We start from the raw sequence: 20,873 nt of genomic DNA on the forward strand, positions 1-20,873 counted from the left end.
AAACAGAATTTAAACCAACAACAATCAAAGAAGACAAAGAAGGACCTTATATAATGGTAAAGGGCTCACAACAAGGAGACTTAACTATGCTAAATGTGTATGGACTCAACACAGGAGCACCCGGATTCATAAAACACGTACTTAGAAACTTATGATGAGACTTAGATACAGTAAGAGGGGGAGACTTTAACACCACACTAGTAGTAGAAAGAGCATGAAGGCCGAAAACTAGAGAGACATTTGGGACCAGAACTCAGTATTTGACCAAATACACCTAATAGATATCTACAGAGCTCTCTACCCCCAAACAACAGAATATACATTATTCTCATCTGCACATATTAGAAACTCTAAAATCAACCACACAATAGACCATAAAACAATTCTCAGCAAATTAAAAAATATCAACCACATTCTTTGACCACAATAAAAATAGAAATCAATAACAAGAAAATCACTCAAAACTATACATAGAAATTAAACAACCTGCTCCTGAATGTCTTCTAAGTAAACAAAGAAAGTAAGGCAGAAATAAAAAATTATTTGAAACTAATGAGAACAAAGATACAACATACCAGAATCTCTGGAACACACCTAAAGCAGTATTAAGACAAAAGTTTATAGTGCTGAACACCCATATCAAAAAGTTAAAAAGACCTCCAATTAACAACCTAACACCATATCTTAAGGAATAAGAAAAAAAAAAAGGAGGAAACTAACCCCAAAACTAGCAGAAGAAAAGAAACAAAATTAGAATTGAACTGAATGCAACGGAAACACACATGAAAAAACACACAAAAGATTAGCAAAACCAGAAATTTGCTCTTTAAAAAAATAAATAAGATGGATATACTGCTAGCCAGACTAATTAAAAGAAAGAGAAAAGATCTAAATAAAATCAGAAATGACAAAAAGGACATTACCACTGACCCCACAGAAATACAAAAAAAGAGACTATTATGAACACCTCTATGAACACAAACTAAAAAACCTAAAAGAAATGAATAAATTCCTAGAAACATACAACTTTCTAAAGCAGAACTAGTAAGAAATTCAAATGCTGAACAGACCAGTAACATAACAAGTTCCAAAATTAAATCAGTGATAAAAAAACAAACAAACAATAAAAGCCTATCAACCAGAAAATCCCCAGGACCAGAAAAATTCACAACCAAATTCACAGACAAGTCAAGAAAAGCTGGTATCATTCCTAATGAAACTATTCCAAAACATTGAAGAGGAAGGATTCCTCCATTACTCATTGTAGGAAGCCAGCATCATTCCGATACCAAGACACATAACCAAAAAAAGGCAACTTGAGGCCAATATCCTTGATGAATATAGATGCAAAAATCCTCAAACAAATATTAACAAACTGAATCCAGCAGCATATCAAAAAGCTTATCCACACATTTAGGTAGGCTTTATCCCTGGGATGCAAGGTTGGTTCAACATACAAAACAAATAAATGTAATTCATCACATAACTGTAACTAAAAAACAAAACCACATGATCATCTCAATAGATGCAGAAAAGGCTTTTGATAAAATTCAACATCCCTTCATATTAAAAGCCCTCCGCAAACTAGGCAATGAAGGTATATTCGTCAAAATAGTAAGAGTTGTCTATGACAAACCCACAGTCAACATCACGCTGAATGGACAAAAGCTGGAAGCATTCCCCTGGAGAACCAGAAGCAGACAGGGATGCCCACTCTCACCACTCCTATTCAACATAGTATTGGAAATTCCTAGCCAGAGCAATTAGGCAAGAGACAGAATTAAAAGGCATACAAATAGGAAAAGTGAAAGTTGAATTATCTCTGTTTGCAGACAATATGATTCTACACCTAGAAAACCTCACAGTCTCTGCCCAAAAGCTCCTAGATCTGATAAACAACTTCAGCAAAGTTTCAGGATATAAAATGAATATACAAAACTCAGTAGCATTTCTAAACACCAATAACTTCCAAAGCAAGTGCCAAATCAAGAACGCAATCCTGTTCACCATAATCACACACAAAAATAAAATATCTAGAAGCACAGCTAAGCAGGGAGGTGAAATATCTCTATAATAAGAATTAGATAACACTATTGAAAGAAATCAGAAATGACACAAACAGAAAAACATTCAATGCTCATGGATAAGAAGAATCAATAGTGTTAAAATTTACTGTCCAAAGTAATTTACAGATTCAATGCTATTTCCTTCAAACAACCAAAGACATTCTTCACAGAATTAGAAAAAAAAAATTATAAAATTCATATGGAACAAAAAAAGAGCTTGAATAGCCAAAGCAATCCTTAGCAAAAGGAACAAAGCTGGAGGCACAACATTACCCAACTTCAAACTATACTACAAAGCTACAGTGGCCAAAACAGCACGGTATAGGTACAAAAACAGACACAGGCCAATGGAACAGAGTAGCAAGCCCACAAATAAAGCCACACACCTGAAATCATCTAATCTTTGACAAAGTCAACAAAAACCATCAGTGTGGGAAGGACCCTCCAATTCAACAGATGGAGCTGGTGATAACTGACTTGCCATATGGAGAAGATTGAAACTGGACCCCTCCTTTCACCATATACTAAAATCAACTCAAAATGCATTAAAGACTTAGATGTAAAACCTAAAACTATAAAAACTCTAGAAGGAAACCTGAGACATTCTGGACATAGGGACTGGCAAAGACTTCGTAACAAAGACTCCAAAAGCAATTGGAACAAAACCAAACATTGACAAATAGGACCTAATTAAACTAAAGAGTTTCTGCACAGCAAAATAAACTTATCAACAGAGTAAAAAGACAACCTACAGAATGAAAGGAAATATTTGAAAACTATGCATCTAGCGAAGATCTAATACCAGAATCCATAAGTAACTTCAACAGATCAATAAGCAAAAAAAGAAATAATCCCATTAAAAAATGGTTAAAGGACATGAACAGACACTTCCAAAAATAAGACATAAGAACTTATGGGAAGGGATTAAAGTGCCACTCTATAGGTAATACATGGTGGTAAACACTGGCAATAAAAGGCAAGAAATACCCCAGATCAGAAACATAAGACTCCATCTTAAGAATCAAGAAAAATACAACCCAAATAAGTCCAAAAGCAAGCACTGAGAAAATAATTAGCACAAAAATCAAAAACAAAATAAAAAATAAATGAGATTTAAAATGTATCCTTTGAAAAGAACACTAAAAATTGATAATTAACTGGGAGACTGATTTATTTTTAAAAAAGACAGAAAAGATCTAAATTAACAGTATTACAAATGGAAAAGGGGGGCATCACCACAGAACCTATAGACTTTAAACACATAAGAAATATTGCAAACAACTTTTTATCAAAGGATTTCATTACTTAGGACAAAATTCCTGAAAGACAGACACTGTCAAAATTCATTCAAGAATGAATAATGTGAATAAGCCCTTATCATAGAAGCTGAATTTATAGTTAAAAAAAACCCTCAAAATAAAATTCCAGGCTCAAATGCATTCTGCATGAATTTTATGAAAGAAATAATACAAATACTAAAGGAAATCTGTGGAACTATAAAAAGACACTTTTTTTTTTTTTTTTTTTTTGGAATTTTGAGACAGGGTCTCGCTCTGTTGCCCAAGCTGGATTGCAGTGGCACAATTTCGGCTCACTGCAACCTCCATCTCCTGGGTTCAAGCAATTCTCCTGCCTCTCCTGAGTAACTGCGATTACAGATGCCTGCCACTATGCGTGGCTAATTTTTGTATTTTTAGTAGAGATGGGGTTTCACCATGTTGGCCAGGCTGGTCTCAATCTCCCATCCTCAGGTGATCTGTCTGCCTTGGCCTCCCAAAGTGCTGAGATTACAAGCGTGAGCCACCGTGCCCGGCACAAAAGACACTTTCTAATTCGTATTGACAGGCCAGGGTTACACCAATACCCTCATGCCAAAACAGGCAAAGGCAGAACATGAAGAGAAACAAACCAATATCCAACATGAATGTAGAAGCAAATGCCCACTGACAAAATACAGCAAATTGAATCTAGTAATACATAAAAAGATGATACATTGTGACCAAAGGGGATTTATCTCTAGAATGTAAGATTATTTCAAATTACAGAATCAATGTGTAACTTACCATAAAAACAGACTAAAAATAAAACACTATTACCACAACAGATAAGAAACACATTTCACCATATTCAACATCCACTCCTGATAAAAATCTCATTAAACTAAGAGAAGGGAACTTCATCAAACTAAAAAAAGCATCTCTAAAGCACATACAGTGACATTTTACTTAATGAACGCTGAATGTTTTTCCTTTAAGATAGGGAATAAGGCAAGGTGTCCATTCTCCCCATTTCTACTAAATAGCATATTTGTGGTTTTACCCATTACAATAGGTCAATAGAAAAAAAATAAAAAGAGTACCAGTTGCTAAAAAATAAAAGAAACACACACAGAGTCTGCACTCCTGTCCCTGGTCTGCCTGAACAGGGCACACATTTTCTCATATATATTTTTGAGTAGTGACAATTCTTTCTGTTTTAAGGTAAATTTATATTCTTTGTACATTTTTCTTTTGGACTTTTAAAGTTTCTCATTTCAGAAGCTTTTTAAAATTAAAAATATAGCCATTCAACTATAATTTGTTTTTGAAATACTTTTTCATTGTTTTGCATTCATTTTATAACTTATTTATATTTTGTTTTGTCCTACATGATTTTGAAAAATTTCCTTATAGTCAGAATTATTTTTCGCTTATGAATTATGCATTATAAAAGCCTTAACAATTCTCAAAAATCTTACAGATAAAGATGAAAGGAACATATTCCTTAAAGAATTCTCACAATCAGAGTTCAAATGAACATAATGAGAAATTATCCAAAACGCAAGAAAATAAGCATTTTCCCTCAAGGTTAAAAAAAAGACAAAAGTAACAAATTGCAAAATCAGGCAAAGATTGCAGATATTTAGATTTTTAAGTTAAAAAAATGTAAAATAAGTACTCTTAATAGATATAAATACCCAGAAGAAGTTATTGTAAGTGTAACAACAAACATTCCAAAAATATCAAAAGTAACCAGTTTTGATGACCCAGAAGTAACTGAAGACCCCACACAGAATGTGGCACAGAGAAGGGAGGCGGGACAAGGTGGGTTCTGGTCCAGGCCCCACAAGAGCAGATGCCAGGGCAGGACTCGCTGCGAAGCAGGTTCCCCGGGGGACCCTGGGCACACATGGAGGTGAAGGAAGCAGCAAGGCCATGGTAGGGATGGGTCTGACACTCACAGGACGGAAGAAGCAGGGACTGAGTGGGAGCAGCTGGGAGGAGCCGGGAGGAGCTGGGCCCAGCCCGCCCTAAGCGTCTGTGTGGGTCCAGGGTCAGCCCAGGCCAAGGTGGCCCTTGACTCCTGCCCAGGCGCCGGCCTGGCTCACCCTGGAGGGTGGAGAGCCATGTACAGGGAGCAGGCTACCCGTCAGCCACCCCCACACAGGTCCTTCCGGAGAAGACTGTAGGGGGCCCAGTTGCATGGACAACACAGATGGAGCAAAACACAGAAGTAAACTCCCCACCCCATCCAGTGGAATTCCAGGGAAGAGCACACACTGGGCAGCTGACACCCTCGCCAGCAGCAGCAGCCCCCAAGCCGAGGGCAGCCCAGGGGACCAGGAGGACCAGGGCCAACGGAGGAGGAGGGGGCCACAGAAGAGGACCAGGGGGTCGAGGAGGAGGACCGAGAGGTCAGGAGGCAGAGGGGACCCTGGAAGAGGACCAGAGGATCAAGGAGGAGGACCACGTCAAGGAGGAGGAGGCAACCAACAGGAACAGGGAGAACAAGGAGGCCAAGGGATCAAGGAGGAGATACAAGGGTCCAAGGAGGAGGACTGAGGTCTAAGGAGGAGGACTGATTGGGGTCCAAGGAGGAGGACTGGGGTCCAAGGAGGAGAACTGAGAGACCAGGAGGAGAACTAGGGGACCAGAAGGACTAGGGTCCAAGGAGAAGAACTGGAGTCCAGAGGAGGACTGGGGGACTAAGGAGCATTCAGGGCCAAGAGGAGGATTAGGGGTGCAGGAAAAGGACAGGGGACCAAGGAGGAAAAGCAGGTGGCCAAGGAGGAGGACCGGGACCAGGGCACAGGAGCCCCAGGGCCAGCAGGACAGAGGGAGCTGCCACCCATTCCCCTCGTCTTCCAAGTTCTTGGTGGAGAAACCCCACCCAGGAGGAGCTCTTCTCAGAACCTACCTCAAGAGTGGACCCGAGTGTCACATGCAGTGGATGGCAAGGCTGCTCAGATTCTTCCCAGCACAGGGCAGGACCCGCTGTGGCAGAGCTGCCCAGGGCTCAGCCTCTCAGGAACAGCCTCACCCCAGAGCTTCCCACGTCTCGAGGACCCTGCACTTCCAAGGACCCTGTGTCTCTTCCCCACAGGGGAGGCCTTCAAAGGCTTGTCCCGTCTTCAGAACTCCTTGTAGGATCAACCAAGGCCTCATCCCTCAGGCCCCCTTGTCCAGCCCTTCCTCCTCCCATCCTTCTCACAGGATGATGCTGGGAACCTCCCTAACACACTTCCTGCAAACACATCCGCATCCTACAGTCAGCAACATGGAGGAGAAGGATTTGTGTGGGACTGCTCTTCTGGAAGTAAAATGCTAAATATTGACTCTTTTTCTGCAAAAATCCTAAAGGCACCTTAAGCAAATCAGTAACCCTGGCACAAAGGGGCGGAGGCAGGCAGAGACACCATGGGACAGGAAGGGCTCCCTCACCTCCTAAGATCATCATCCCAACACAGTATACAAGTCAACGAAAGATGCTTCCATCAGCTTTCCATGCAACTATAAGAAGACTCCTTCTTAATAAGGATTTTAGAAAATTGCTGTCTTTCTAAAAAATTAGGCATGTGTGAGTTCTTTGGCTACCTTGGAGCTTCATTACAAGATCTGGAGGTAGTGCCAACGCCCGGATTTCACAAGCGACACTGGTGTTCAATATCACCAAGAAGACAGATCTGATTACAAAGCTCGCCAACAGGGAGAGCAGCACGCACTGTGACTGCATGGATCACTGAGGCTTGAGACTAGAGACAGGAAAACGCAGGCAGCTGAAACTTAAAAATTCAAATGAGAGACACAGTCACTTTGAAACAAAAAGAAGAAAATGAAGACAGATTTATAACAACATGCAACTGGATTATCTTAACTGTTAGCTTCATTTTCACATGACACCCTCCAAAGGATCTATACTTAGTACCGAGTGGAGATGTGTCTCTGTAATGTAAACTGTTAAGATTCTAGAGTTAGTTTGAAATTGAAAGATTTTAATTTAGTATTAATATCTTCAGCCAACTTTTGCCGGGCACCTAGTATGGGCCAGGCACTATTTAAGCCAGTCAAAAACTGTGGAAAAGAAAAATCAAGGCTCAAATTTTAGTGAAGTTAAAAACTGGCATATTAAATATATTTTTATCTTTAAAGGTGTAAATATTAGGAGTTGGTTCCAAGGCATACATTATTTCAATAATAACATTATTATTTTGTGTACACGTATACCAAACATAGGTGATAACCCTGGTCACCTTGTTTACATATAAGTGTGTAAAGCATGGAAACTGACTTGCTCACCTTCCTAATACTTTTCCCAGAAGAACTAATGTTTAGAAAACTGTATATCATATAAAGAATTAACTTTTTTGAGCATGTTGCCTTTCTTATCTGTTTGAAGCACATTTTTCTGTCTACTCTAATGCAATTTTGAATTTTTTGGGTCATTCCAATTTTTATGTAGCATATTTTCATTTTCAAAAGTGCTTATTTTGTGATGCTTTTGGAAAAATAGGCTTTAAATTCATTATGTTAATGATGTTAATGTTAATCATTTTCAAATAATGAAGTATTTTTTTTAAAAAAAGCTCAAACCATAGTCTGATTAATGAAGAATAAATTAAGAAAAACTGCAGTTAGTTTTTGAATAGTATGACACAAAGCAGGCACTCAAACCAGCTTTAGAATACAGGAGTAGCATGAGAAATTGTGTTACCACGCCAAAAATCATCAGTATTCACCTTTTTTGGTTTGAAATATTTGCAGTCCCTCCAAATTCCCCGCTAGTGGAGGCATCTGTGAATGCGGCGCTTAGCACGACATTTTACCTTGCTGAATGGGCACGTTCATTCTCTAATTTAAGAGATGACACTTATCTTTTGTTTTAATGAACTGTTTTTTGTTTTGTTTTCAATTTATATGTCTCTCCTCAATCAAATTAGAAGCCAGGACAGGGCTCACCACATCTCCTTTACACAGGTATCTGTAATTTTCTTGGTTTTATTTGGCTTCATTACTTAATATCACGAGGTTGAATAAAATATATTTGATTTATTATTTTTCTATTTATTTCAAAGATGAAGTGAAAACTCAGCATAACCTACTTATTCAAAGACAGGCATAATCAAGAAATACGTTGATTCTATTTGTACCACGGATAAATTCCTTACTTCATCTAATTATTTTTCTGCATTGCAGAGGCTCATATGGTTTCAAATGCAGCTACTCCAGTAACTGGATACAGTGAAGGACACAAATGAAGAAGCTGAGAATGATGTGGTTAAAGAAAAGGCTCAAGGCAGATCCGGATCCAGAACCGTTACCATGAAACTCATGCTTTCTTGTATGGTAAGAAACTTATCTTGGGTCTGGGCATGGAGGCTCACGCCTACAATCTCAGCACTTTGGGAGGCCGAGGCAGGAGGGTCACTTAAGACCAGGAGTTCAAGATCAGCCTGGGCAACATAGTTGGACCCCATCAGTACAAAAAGTTAAGAAGTTAGCCAGGGTTAGTGGCATGTGCCTGTGGTTCCAGCTACTCGGGAGGCTGGGGCAGGGGCACTGCTTGAGCTGGGGTGTTTGGGGAGTTCAAGGCTGCAGTGAGCTATGATCATGCCACTGCACTCCAGCCAAAAAACTAAAAGTAAAGTAAGAAGTGTATCTTAAGTTACCAGTATTTCCACATTTCACTGAAGAACCAAGGAAGTCTAGACTGAATGGTACAACTCCATCTTTCTCAACTGAAATTGCAAAATGTGATTTTTCCATCTGCTCATCTGGGAAGAAGTACTGCTGTTCTAAAAAGTAAATTATCCTCAGCAGCTTCACATGAAGTGTGCACACCAGTGTGTTTTCTATAAACCCAGCCTGGCTAAAAGCCTCAGCAGCTTCACATGAAGTGTGCACACCAGTGTGTTTTCTATAAACCCGGGCTGGCTAAAAGCACTTCCTTTCTTCGAGCAAGCGCCACTGCCATGATCAGTTCAACACGGAGACAAACAGGCTGTCACTATCTTAGACTCATTCACTGGGAATGTACCCACATTTCAGAATAGCAGAAAAACTGAACTCAAAATGACATAAGAGATCTCAGGAAACAAAACAATGGGCACAACATAAGCCTACAAATTAAGAAAAATAATAAAATGCTCCATTAAAAGATATGGCAGAAAACCCGATAATTGAGAAATTCAATGGCTAATCCTACCATTCTGAGTAAGAAAATTAAAATGTAACATTTCCTGGGCACACCATGGTGTGTTAACTCCCAGCAGCTGTACTAACGCAGATGCTACGTTATACAACAGTTCACAGCTGTGGTTCATCTCCACAGGCATGGTGGCTCACACATGTAATCCGAGGACTTTGGGAGCCTGGACAACATTGTGAAACCCCGTCTCTACCAAAAATACAAAAAAAAAATTAGCCGGAAATCGCTTGAATCCCGGAGGCAGAGGTTGCAGTGAGCCAAGATCGTGCCACTGCACTCCAGCCTCGGCAACAGAGAAAGACACTGTCTCAAAAATAAAAAATAAAACAAAATATAATAGTAGTTTCAAACCAACAGCCTCCCAGGGGTGATAACATATAAAACAAAATAAATTTGGTTTTATTTACCATGATAATTTCTCACTTACTAGAAACTCTGGCAATATCAGTAAGATAAAGATTTATATCAACAGAAAATGGTGATAAAATCAGAAATCATAAATTATTATGATCAGCACTATCTACAGTAGCTGGCAGCATTCGTGGGAGCTGCCCATCCAGGCGGGGAGTAACAGGAACAGACAACTCAGGGACTGTGCCCTGGAGTGGCGGGGAGCAGGAGGGCAGGTGAGGAGTCCCAGGACCATGAGCAGGCAGTAGGAGCACCCCCTTCAGAACCAAGAGCCGTGCCCGGGAACCCTCAGAGCTCACCATGCTCCCATAAGCAGACAGTAGGAGCACCCCCTTCAGAACCTACAGCTGTGCCCAGGAACCGTTAGAGCTCACCGTGCTCCCAGCTCCTCCACGAGGGCAGAGTCCTCCGTCTGCATCCAGCTGAACCCTGAGTTCCAGGGCTCACCTGGGAGACAACAGGAATCCAATCTCACCGATGAGAAAATAAGGCACACATGACCCTACCCCAAAAAGCATCGTGCACTGAAGCATTCCCAACAAAGGAGAGAACAAAGGAGAACAGGCAGCCTGAGCTCTCGGGAGAATTGTGGAGCCCAGAAGCCCAGCATTCCCCGCTGTGGGATTCTACCAGGGAAAAGACCTGGCCATTAGCTGGGGTTCCTAAGCAACACTGTCACCCTAGTCACAGATGCCTGAGCCAGTGCAGCAAGGACAGGTGCTGCTTTCCAGACAGAAGGACAAAGGGCCGTGTCATTAACAGAGCCCCCTCCTATGGGAACACCTGCCCGAAGCCTCTCCACTGATACAGAAGAACCTTAAGCAGGGGGTTGACGGTAATTGATGGATGTTTCTTAGCAAACTATGAAAATTATCATTTTATAATGAGAATTCTAAAAAGCAGAATAGAAAATTCTATCTTGAGGATGAGTTTAACTTACAGAATATACACCAGAAAAAGCCAGAAGGAAATCTATAAACTGCTAGCCAGCTATAGACCAGGTCACAGGAATTTCCTTCCTTGTACTTTTCCATCTCATATGCACTTTCAGTACTGAGATACGGATACCATGCCACTGTTCATACAAACATCAAAGGAATAAAGGAAATGTATTTACTCCAAAGAAGGTGACGGGAAGATTCGAATTGCATCCCTGAAGGTTCCCTCCAGCTGCACAGTGGCATCCGAAATGCAGCCTCCAGCCCCAGGTCAGCAAGACAAGGCCTGCACCATGCAATTCTGAGACCCTGGCCTGCTCCATTCACCTTCTCCATTCAGCCCAAGGCCAGTAAAGCAAAGGCCGCCCTGAGACTCTGCACAGCCCACTGTGGGAACACCACACCTCCAGGCAGCCCCCTGCACCAGGCGACCCTAGCACAGCTGAACCCTGGACCTCCCCCTGACTCCAGGTCTCCCCGACTCCCTTCCGCCCGCCAACATGGAAATTACAAATCTAAAAGCATTCCGATTCCACCCTGATGAAAACCAAAAGAATCTGTAGGTCACGACAAAACTTGATAAAGCTTTGGAAGAAAATAATTGCAATACATAAAGCTCACAGCATTTTCATAGATCTGTGCTGGTCCTCTCCTCAATTCAATAAAGAAGAGTTGCATAAGAGCATATTTACATCCCAACGCTTACAAAGCACGTAATTCACATATGCAGCTGTTTCCTGGTGGGTTTGTATCTTGTTCTGATAGGAAAGCTTTCAGTTTACCTCCTTTTTTCAGCTACGAGATTTTCCTCTTTATTCGATTACTAAATGTACAATATTATTCAACATAGAAATTAATTTTTTAACATAATTAAACCTTATATAAATGTTATACATTACAAAATATATGATTTGTTCTATTTCATTTGGTTGTTACAAAGAACAAATGTATTTTATATACAGAGAAAGAGTGGTCTTATCTGTGTGTGAGTCATTATCCTTTATTATCTTTTGTTATTAGCAGTCTCAGAGCTTGGTTCTAATTTCTTAACTCTTAGCCAAGCATCATTTTAGATATCGTACTATCCCAAAATTTTGACTGTCATAAGGCATGTTTGATACTATAACTCCTAACATCAAAATATTAAACTATGTAAGAAATAGTACATTTTACTGTACTACATCTAGAAAGCTAAAATAGAAAATAATTTGGAAGTCCACATGATTTTCTTCATATCTCTCTGGATTTCAAATGAACCACTTTAAAAAAAAAAAGACCACTTATTTAGATTATAATGTATTTTGGTTACAAATTCATGTTCTCAATGCCTTTCAAATTCTTAACACCAATTTAGATAATGGTGACTTTAGAGGTTTTCTTTTTTTTCCTTTTTAAAGCAATTACAGTATAGGTAAATGACAAAGCTTCTGCTAGTTCAGCTTCAATAAAATGACATATCTTTGCAGAGTTTTTTTTACGAAAAATCCATCTTGAAGCACCAAATGTGCAGAATATCACATAGTACTCTGCATGATCTCAACATCATTTCACTGCTATGTGTGTGGGGAGGGGCTGCATGAGCTGTTGCCATCTACTCGACTTATGAATTGTTCCCATTTTGTACGACAACCTCAATTATAATAAAACAGTTGTATATTCCTCCTGATTCTGATTTCCTAATTCCTGTTGTTATCCTTTCTTCTCACAAGCAATGACCACCTAAAGGAAACGCGTTTGGGGCCATTTCTCAGCCTCTGCACGTGGGATAGAGACGTCTCTCTCACAGTCAGACCCCCAGCGGCTGCAGCCACCATGGGGACCACCCCTCACCTGCCGTCTCTACGGTCTTATGTGTAGGTGGGGAGCATCAGCAGTACCCCAGAGGCGTTAAAGGAACGAAGCCCTCCAAAGAGCTCTTAGTACCTAGTAGATGTTAGCAATTAGGTAAGTTCTAACCTGGGGGTTCTACGCTCAAATTCCCTATATTTCTAAGAAGATATTCCCTAAAAGCTGTATTACGTAAACGTAAAAAGACTGATTAGCTTCCCACGGCTGCTATGACAACATTTCCTCAAACTTAGTGGCTTAAAACAATGCACATTTATCTTCTCACAGTTCTGGAAGCCAGAAGTCCAGGATCAAATTCCTCCAGAGGCTCCAGGAAGCCTCCTTCCTGCCTCCTCTGGCTCTGGTGGCTGCAGATGCCCCTGGCCTGTGACTGCATCTCTCCCATCCCAGTCTCAGTCTCAGTCTCAGTCCCAGCCTCACCTTCTGTGTGCCGGAAGACAAATGTTGCACGACCTCATCTATAGAACAGGGAACACGTTTTGGCTGCCCTGTGCTGTTTCGTGTCTGCTTGTCTAGAATTTGCCTCTCTGTTAGTCAGGGCCCCGCTGGCCTGGTCTGAGAGGTGTTCTACTCTATTTTTATCTTTAGCTTCCAGCTCAGTGTGTGGCAATTAATATAGGTACTCAATCATTCTTCTCTAAACTCTGTGTGTCTGTGTCTGCACGTACGTAAGGTGCATCACCATAAAGCATTTCTCCAAATGGCACTTTATCATCGCCAAACCCCCATCTTTCAAAGGGAGGCCTGAGACCCAGAGCTACTTCCCACCACAGTTCCCCATCCGTTCCTCCCCCTCAAGCAGGGAGGTGGTAAAATCTCCAGTGTTTCCGAGGAGGTAATACAAAGGCTGGACTTCCTCTACCTTGCTGCAGACCATGATTGTTTTAGGAATAAAACTAGACTTGGATTTCTTTCAAGACCATAGGACCTATGCTAACTATGACCAAGTTATCACACGTTTCTAAAAACACTGCGTCTAACTCATCGAGTTCTGGATGTCCCCAGGTTTAAGGTATAAGAAGTAATTTCATATTTCTCAGTACATAATGAAAATTTAATAATGTAAAAAGACAAACTGACAGAGCCATTTGGTAAAATACAATTATCTGCAGAGAAATCATTAAGGATAATCTTGAGCAGGATACAGCTGAGAAATAGAATAAATTATATTTACCATTAAACTTATGCTGATGTGAAAAATTAAAATCAAAACATAGCTACTCTAAAAATATGAAAGCACACAATTTTACTTAAATCCAAATAAACTGATCATAAATACAAAATAAATTATCAGTTCAAAAACCAGAAATGGACCTTTCTCTCTAGTTCATAGAAACACATACATCTAATTCAGATATATACTTATTGGATCAACTGACACATGGGTCAGCTACCACACAGCGGGGCAGAACCGAGTTCCCCGGGCTGTGTTCTTCTGAAAGCAGCCCTCTCCACAGGCTCACAGCAGCAGGGGACCCAGGTGCCACTTCCCTCCTAGACACCTGACTGAGATGGGCCCATTCACAGCCACGGGTGGGCTGGGGCCCGGGGGGAACAGGTCCTCTGCAGGAAGGGGCGTGGGTTAGGGGGACAGGTGCTGCCGTGGGTTGGGGGGACAGGTGCTGCGCCAGGTGAGATGCAGCCTCCAGGAGAGGCAACTGAGCAAAGGTCCTGGGCCGGGGCAGGCGGCGCTCCACGTGCCTGCTGCATGCGCCCAACCGACGGGTGCGAAGGATGCAGCCACAGGGTGGGCGGTTATGCTCCGGCCTGCGAAGGCCAGAACACAACCCTGCTCCGGACTGAGCTGCAGAGAGGAGTTTTGGAAACGTCCACGCAGAATACCCAGCAGGGGCAAGGGCAGGGGCAAGGGCAGGGGCAGGGGCAGGGGCAGGGGCAGGGGCAGGGCAGGGACATGGCAGGGGCGGGGCAGGGGCGGGGCAGGGGCAGGGGCAGGGGCAGGGGCGGGGCAGGGGTGGGGCAGGGGCAGGCGCAGGGGCGGGGCAGGGCAGGGACAGGGGCAGGGAAGGGGCAGGGGCGGGGCAGGGGCAGAGCAGGGGCAGGGATAGGTGTGGGATAGGGGCAGGGCAGGGGCAGGGATAGGTGTGGGATAGGGGCAGGGCAGGGGCAGGTGCAGGGGCGGGGCGGGGCAGGGGCAGGGGCAGGGATAGGTGTGGGATAGGGGCAGGGCAGGGGCAGGCGCAGGGGCGGGGCAGGTGCAGGGGCGGGGCAGGGGCAGGGCAGGGGCAGGGCAGGGGCAGGGATAGGTGTGGGATGGGGCAGGGCAGGGGCAGGCGCAGGGGCGGGGCAGGGGCAGGGCAGGCGCAGGGAAGGCTCTGAGGCCGGGCCAGGGGCAGTGGCAGATGTGGGGCCCTTGGCCTCCCTGGCACCAACTTCTAAAAGGAGGGTAGCTGGGACCCCAGACTACGGGAGGCCTCCCCATTCGGAGTGAGAGGACTTGCTGCCAAATCCAAAATAAGTGATGATTTTGTTCAGAACAACTGGCAGCTGTATCCCACTTCACAAATGCAGATTATTTTCTTAACACCAGCTCAAGGAACAGAAATGTTCTTCCATGGAATCTGAGTGCGTCCCTGTGGCTGTGCCCTTACCTATAATAATTTACGAACTACAAAATAAAACATCTGCAACTATAAGCATTCTTTACAGAAGTGGAATTTAATTCTTGCACAGGATTTGTCATTTAAACTATTTTGATGAAGGTAGGAGTGATTACAGTGATTTCCTGGTTAGTCCATACTTAGAGGCCACTGCCACTGGCTGGGTACAAGAAGAAAGTTTGTCTTCTGGAGCTGGGGTCCAAATAAAAACAAGAGGAAAAGTAAAATTTATAAAATGGAGGCTACTAACCACGATATTTAGGACACTTGATTCTAATGTTCTATGTGATTGTTTTTATAATAACACAATTCGGTGCCGTCATCAAATGATGTTCACCCAAATGTCCAGTGAATGTTGGTACCTCCGGAGTTGATGCTCAGAATCTTGACAGTGGAGGGTCACCTTTTTCATTAACAGTAATGCGGATTATTGCAATAACAGGCCACGCACTGATCTAGGTTTCAAGTCAAGAGAAGTGAATGACATGCAGTTTATTTACAAAGTATAACATAAAACAGTAAAACTTGGCAGTTTAGGAGTTAGCAGACTGTGAAGTTTAATACTTTATGCACTAAAAATATAACTTTACATTTTATAAATGTTTAGAACAGTATCCCCCAAATAAGAATATCCTAAGTCTTTGCTAAATTAAAATGTAGCTAGTTTATAATCATATTTATAGGCTGTAAAAATGTAGACGCCTTAAAAAGCAAACTATTTTACCATGTAATTCTAATTGCAAAATCACATCCTCATATTCACAGCACTGTTAACAGTATTTATTAAAATGTGCAAGGGGGGAAAACAGGAAGGTTCAGGCTGATGGGCTGAAGAAGCGACACGGTCCCTGGAAGGCAGCCAGAAATGGGCGAGCTTTCGGGGGGCCTTCTTGTTTAGAGGAGCGGAGGATGAAGAACCACAGGCTGGGGTCAGTCCTCACGTGAGGGATTATGCCCACATAGGGGAGCTTAGCATTTAACACAGAAATAGAAAGGATAACCTCGGCTTCCTCAGTTTTACATGGAACTTTAGTATGGACTGGGGGAAAGTGACATCTAGTGTTAGCTGAAAATAATCCAAAGTCGACTATTCAAAACTACAGTCATGACAACATGCGGTAACCAGCTGGACAACAATGACAAGCACACACCAGTTCAAGGACCATTTTCCATTAAATCCTGAGTGCATTTTTCCTCCAAAAGCATGTTTTCAACCTTCCTTGTTGTGTCTCACTCAACAAAAATACCTCTAGAATCTAATTAAAGAGCGAGTTTCTGAGGGATTTGGAATCAGATACAAAGTGACCTTCAGAACCCAAGCACACATTCCACCGGTCAGAAGCCAGAGCCAGAGAGGATGGCGGTTCCCGAAGCCAGGGTTCTCTGAGTTCCCTGGAACCCTGATCTCCCTCCTTCCCTCTCCATTGCCACAAGCACCTGCCTGTGCCCGCCCCATGCCCAGCAGCGCAGGAACTAGGGGTGCGCAGCAGAGCCTGAGAGCAGCTCCTCTTTGGGGTCCCTCGTGTGCCTGCTGTCACATGCTACATGAGCTAACAGAAAAGCCAGAAAATCACACTGCTTAGTAAGTCTATCCTGAATATACCCATTTAGTAAATAGGAGGCCTGCGGTGCGAACACATCCTCTCTCACCGAGAACTGCAATGCCAGCCCCTCTGCCAACTCACTCAGAGCCTCATGGGGTATCTTGGGAAGCAGATCTAAATTAAAACTGAAGTTTAAATGCCTTGTCTACAGTCATCATCCATAAAGATAAAGAGAAAAGAAGCTGTTGCTCTACACACACCATTCAGAAAACAAGGCAATTTTAACATCCCATATTGGAAAAAAACAATAACAAAAACAAGGCACACTTTTCTTAATTGGACCTCGTTCAAATATTTACTGGGGAACATGTCTCCATGTCTCCTGGTAAAGTCAGGTAACTGCCTGCTTTATAATGCACGGATTTTGCTTATGATGTCATAGACATCAATAGAAATTCTACAGTTGAAATTAAAGATGAGTCAGCAAGGATGAGAAATATAACCAAAGCATAGAAGGAATGGGTAACCTTCTTAGGAGCTCAGATGCTTCATTCATCTCATGCAGCAATTCATATCTGTAAACAGACGATTAGGTGGTGCCCTTACCAAATACACCTTTAAAATGACCTAACGTGCTCTCCGCCTTCAGTGGGCAAGCTCATCACATAAACGGGCATGTTCCTGGCTCATGCCAATAATTCTTCCAGCGCCCCAGACTGAAGACGTGTTGTCATTTAAAAGCAGCAAATGTGCTGTAAACATCAACCAATAGTAGTCTTTGAAGCTACAAGCAAGACACACTTAGCACATTGTACTGATGGTTGCCAGTGGGATTTTACCCCCCAAATCCAGGTATGGTCAGAGACAGAGCTCCATGAACTCACTTAACTTAGAAAAAAACATCGGCAACAGGCACTTGGAAGGGGAAACAAAACAGTTCTGCTACCGAACAGGAGACCTTCAAACGTGGCCAAATTCCATGATTCCAACAAGCAGTCATGATAAACAATGTGTATAGTTTTCACTTCAGATAGAAAAAATATAACTAGAAATATAAGATTTAGAAAAGAGTTTCATCGTTTTCTAGTTAAAAGCACCAAGTTCTCTTAACTGAAATGATTAAATAATTACACAAGTTGAATAATACGCAGTTATGGTAAGAAAATAATTCTGCACAGTTGTCTCTGCCATTAAGCAAGGATGACATTGTATGCTAAGAACATTCATGTTTTCAAGACAAACCTGCCAACACCGATATTTAACAGATTCGTTTTAAATACATAAGAATCTGAGCTAACATGACCATGCACTGGTGTCTAAGGTAGGCTCAGCATATACCTAATAACTTATGACTGCAAAGTTAGGAGTCTTGCTCTTAAAATGCTCCATCTTATTGTAATACTTGGCCTCCAACGCTAAGAAAAAGTTTCTTTCAATACAATTCAGACAGGCTGTTTCAAATAATCAAGGTCCTTATTACAAAGAAAGCGCCAATCACATTTCGTAGCAAACAGGTGAGCAGAGGCCACTCTTGACTGGAAAACATCAAATTTAGCACCTTAATTAACACTGAGCACAAAGGAGGGCATTTACTAGAATACGCGCAGCTGCTTTATTTGTTGACGTTATTGCCAATAACTCATCAAGTGGGTCAATTATGAAGTATGATGAATCCACTTCAACGCTTCCGCTATAATTACAATGATTAAAAGCAAGAATTGCTTTGCTCGAATGTCTCGAGAAAAATGCACAATCCCTAACCATGGGAGGGCATCATTATAAAGCTGAAGGCAGTGACCAGACTGAAAGCCTGTGATTCCAGAGCGCCTGCAGTTTTTACTGCAGTTTATTTCCAGGTAATCCCCGCATATTTTCTCAGGTTTGATTACCATGGGCAACAGTGGGATAGCTATTCATATTACAAAGTACTTCAAGAAACAAACACCCACATTTTACATGAAATTTAATTTTCATATTTTGTAGTAAAAGCCCAGAAAGGTACGACTTGAATGAAGATGCGTCTATCTCTACATAGAATTTTTTTTAACACCACACAGTAGCTACGAACACAGTCCTAGTTTAGAATCATTATTATGACAATAGGAATTTGTAGCAGCCCTCAACCTGTGGCCTTCTGAACCGTCTCTCTGCTGTCCTATAAGGGAGGGCTGACTGTATTCCTGGTCGCTCCTGGGACTGGGAGCTCCTGGGGAAGGAATCCTCAAGGAGTGGTTGTCAATGCATTTTCATTAACAGCCGCGCTCCTTGGCAGCCTCCTAGGGCTGGGGTGGCCACGTGCTCCCTTAAACTGTTTTCACAACTCGAGGCTGTGCTGTGGGTGGCAACTTGAAGGTTTCCAAGAACTTTTCGTTTTTCTTTGAGCCAACATTTCTGTTTTCGGTCAATCAATAGTTTAGTTATTTAAAAATAAGAAGGTGAACAGGGAGTTATTTAGGGTAGGAACTAGAATAGACTTCAAAAAAGAATTCCGTATTACCCAGTTGGCGTCCCAGCGGCTCCCCGAAGGCCGAGAGCTCCCAGCACCTGCCGAGGCCGCGCCACGCAGCTGGCCAGGCTCACTCTGGCCAACTCAGACCTGGCCTGGGCGCCCGAAGGCTGCAGGGGGGACGCTCCGGTCCGCGCCACCGCCTGGGCCCGAAAGAACCGCTCCTGGGAAGGAATGCGGGGCCAATCTCAAATCCCAAATTCTGGAAAGCCCTACTTCCCACGCAGTAAAGGGAAGCCCGGGCGCCTCAAAACCAAGCCTTGGAAGACGCTGGAAGAGCAAAGCCTGCAAGTTTCCAATAAGACACTGGGCTGGAGGGAGCACAGCGGCCAGGGGGCAGGTGCCCACTGCGTCCCGGGGCTCCGGCGCCCACCCTCCGGCCAGCCGTCCCCGGAGACAGGGAAGGGGTCGCGGGGAGCGAGGGGGCGTGGAGGGAGGAGGGGCGGGGAGAGAAGGGCGCGAAGGAGAAGGAAGGGGGGCCGGGGGTGCAGGGGCGCTGAGGGGCCGCACTCACCCGCGCAGGCACCATCAGGCAGCCCGGGCGTCCGCGGGGGGCGGCCGGAGGCGGGGGTCCCTCGGTGCTCATCGCCGCCCCTGCGGCTGGGTCCGCGCCCCGGGCCGGCCGAGCTCAACGCCAGGACCCCGTCCGAGCCTCCCAGGGCCCCGCCAGGCGCCGCGTCCGCGCCCGCGCCCCTCTGCCGGCTCCAGCTCAGGCTCCACCCGGGCGCAGGGCTGGGGAACCGGAGCTCCGCCCGCCGGCCGGGAGCGCCGCCCACGCAGACCCGCCCCGGGTGAGGGAGGGGCCGGGCGCGCACCCGCGGGGAGGGCGGCGAGCGGGGATCAGCCGGAGTCGGGAGAGGGGCGTTTCCACGGGGCGGGAAACTGGTGCGCGACTCCGGGGGAAGTGCCAAGATTGGGGGACAGGGGCGCTCCCGCGCGGGTGGAGGGGGGACCATCGCGGGGCTGGCGGGGCAGGGGCCGGCGCACGAGGCTGGAGGCGGGGAGCGCGCGCTTCTACCCGGACTGGGTCGCCGAAGTCCCCGGCGCATCGTGGCGGCGGTGGCGTGGGGGGACCTCCGTTCCCTTGGGGCGCAGGCGGGCGCTCTCTGGACCGGCTTGACGACCCCTCCCCGCCGCCCCACCTCCCTGGCCAGAGGTTCTCAGGTTCTAATCAGGGACATTTCTAGTCCACAGCCTCGAAGCCATAGGTTCTCCCCGGCCCTCTGAAGCCGCCACACCTGTGCCCAGCCGGCCGCATCCTCAGACCTTTCCCCACGGAGTCTCCCCAGCACTTGGAGAAGCAGCGCAGGGCCCCGAGGACGGCCTGGCCCGGAGAAAAGATACCGAAGCTCCAACTTTCCCCAACCCCGCTCCCCTCCTCCTTCCACCCTCCTTTCCCGCCCCCAAAGCTCGGGGGTCCCATCCCGCCGCCGGTCCGCGGAGTCTCCCGAACCCTGCGGGGACCCCGCGCTCGGCGG

General features: G+C 44.4%; 1 protein-coding gene across 3 annotated transcripts in view; it reads right to left on the reverse strand.

Annotated features, from left to right (window-relative positions):
- The window catches only part of SNTG2 (syntrophin gamma 2), a 417,829-nt gene extending 397,700 nt beyond the window's left edge, over positions 1-20,129 (reverse strand). Inside the window, exon 1 of one of the 3 annotated variants that reach the window (XM_024242487.2) lies at positions 19,910-20,129. In XM_024242487.2, the coding sequence (XP_024098255.2) occupies positions 19,910-19,981 (72 nt within the window). In that variant the 5' untranslated portion in view covers positions 19,982-20,129. Of the gene's footprint in view, positions 1-10,315; positions 11,709-19,909 lie in introns of those variants that run through there. The other 2 variants (XM_063713807.1, XM_054548457.2) reach the window with 2 other exon arrangements.
- Positions 20,130-20,873: the final 744 nt, after the last annotated feature.

This window comes from Pongo abelii, chromosome 12 (assembly GCF_028885655.2).
Source record: "Pongo abelii isolate AG06213 chromosome 12, NHGRI_mPonAbe1-v2.0_pri, whole genome shotgun sequence".
Classification (NCBI taxonomy): domain Eukaryota; kingdom Metazoa; phylum Chordata; class Mammalia; order Primates; family Hominidae; genus Pongo; species Pongo abelii.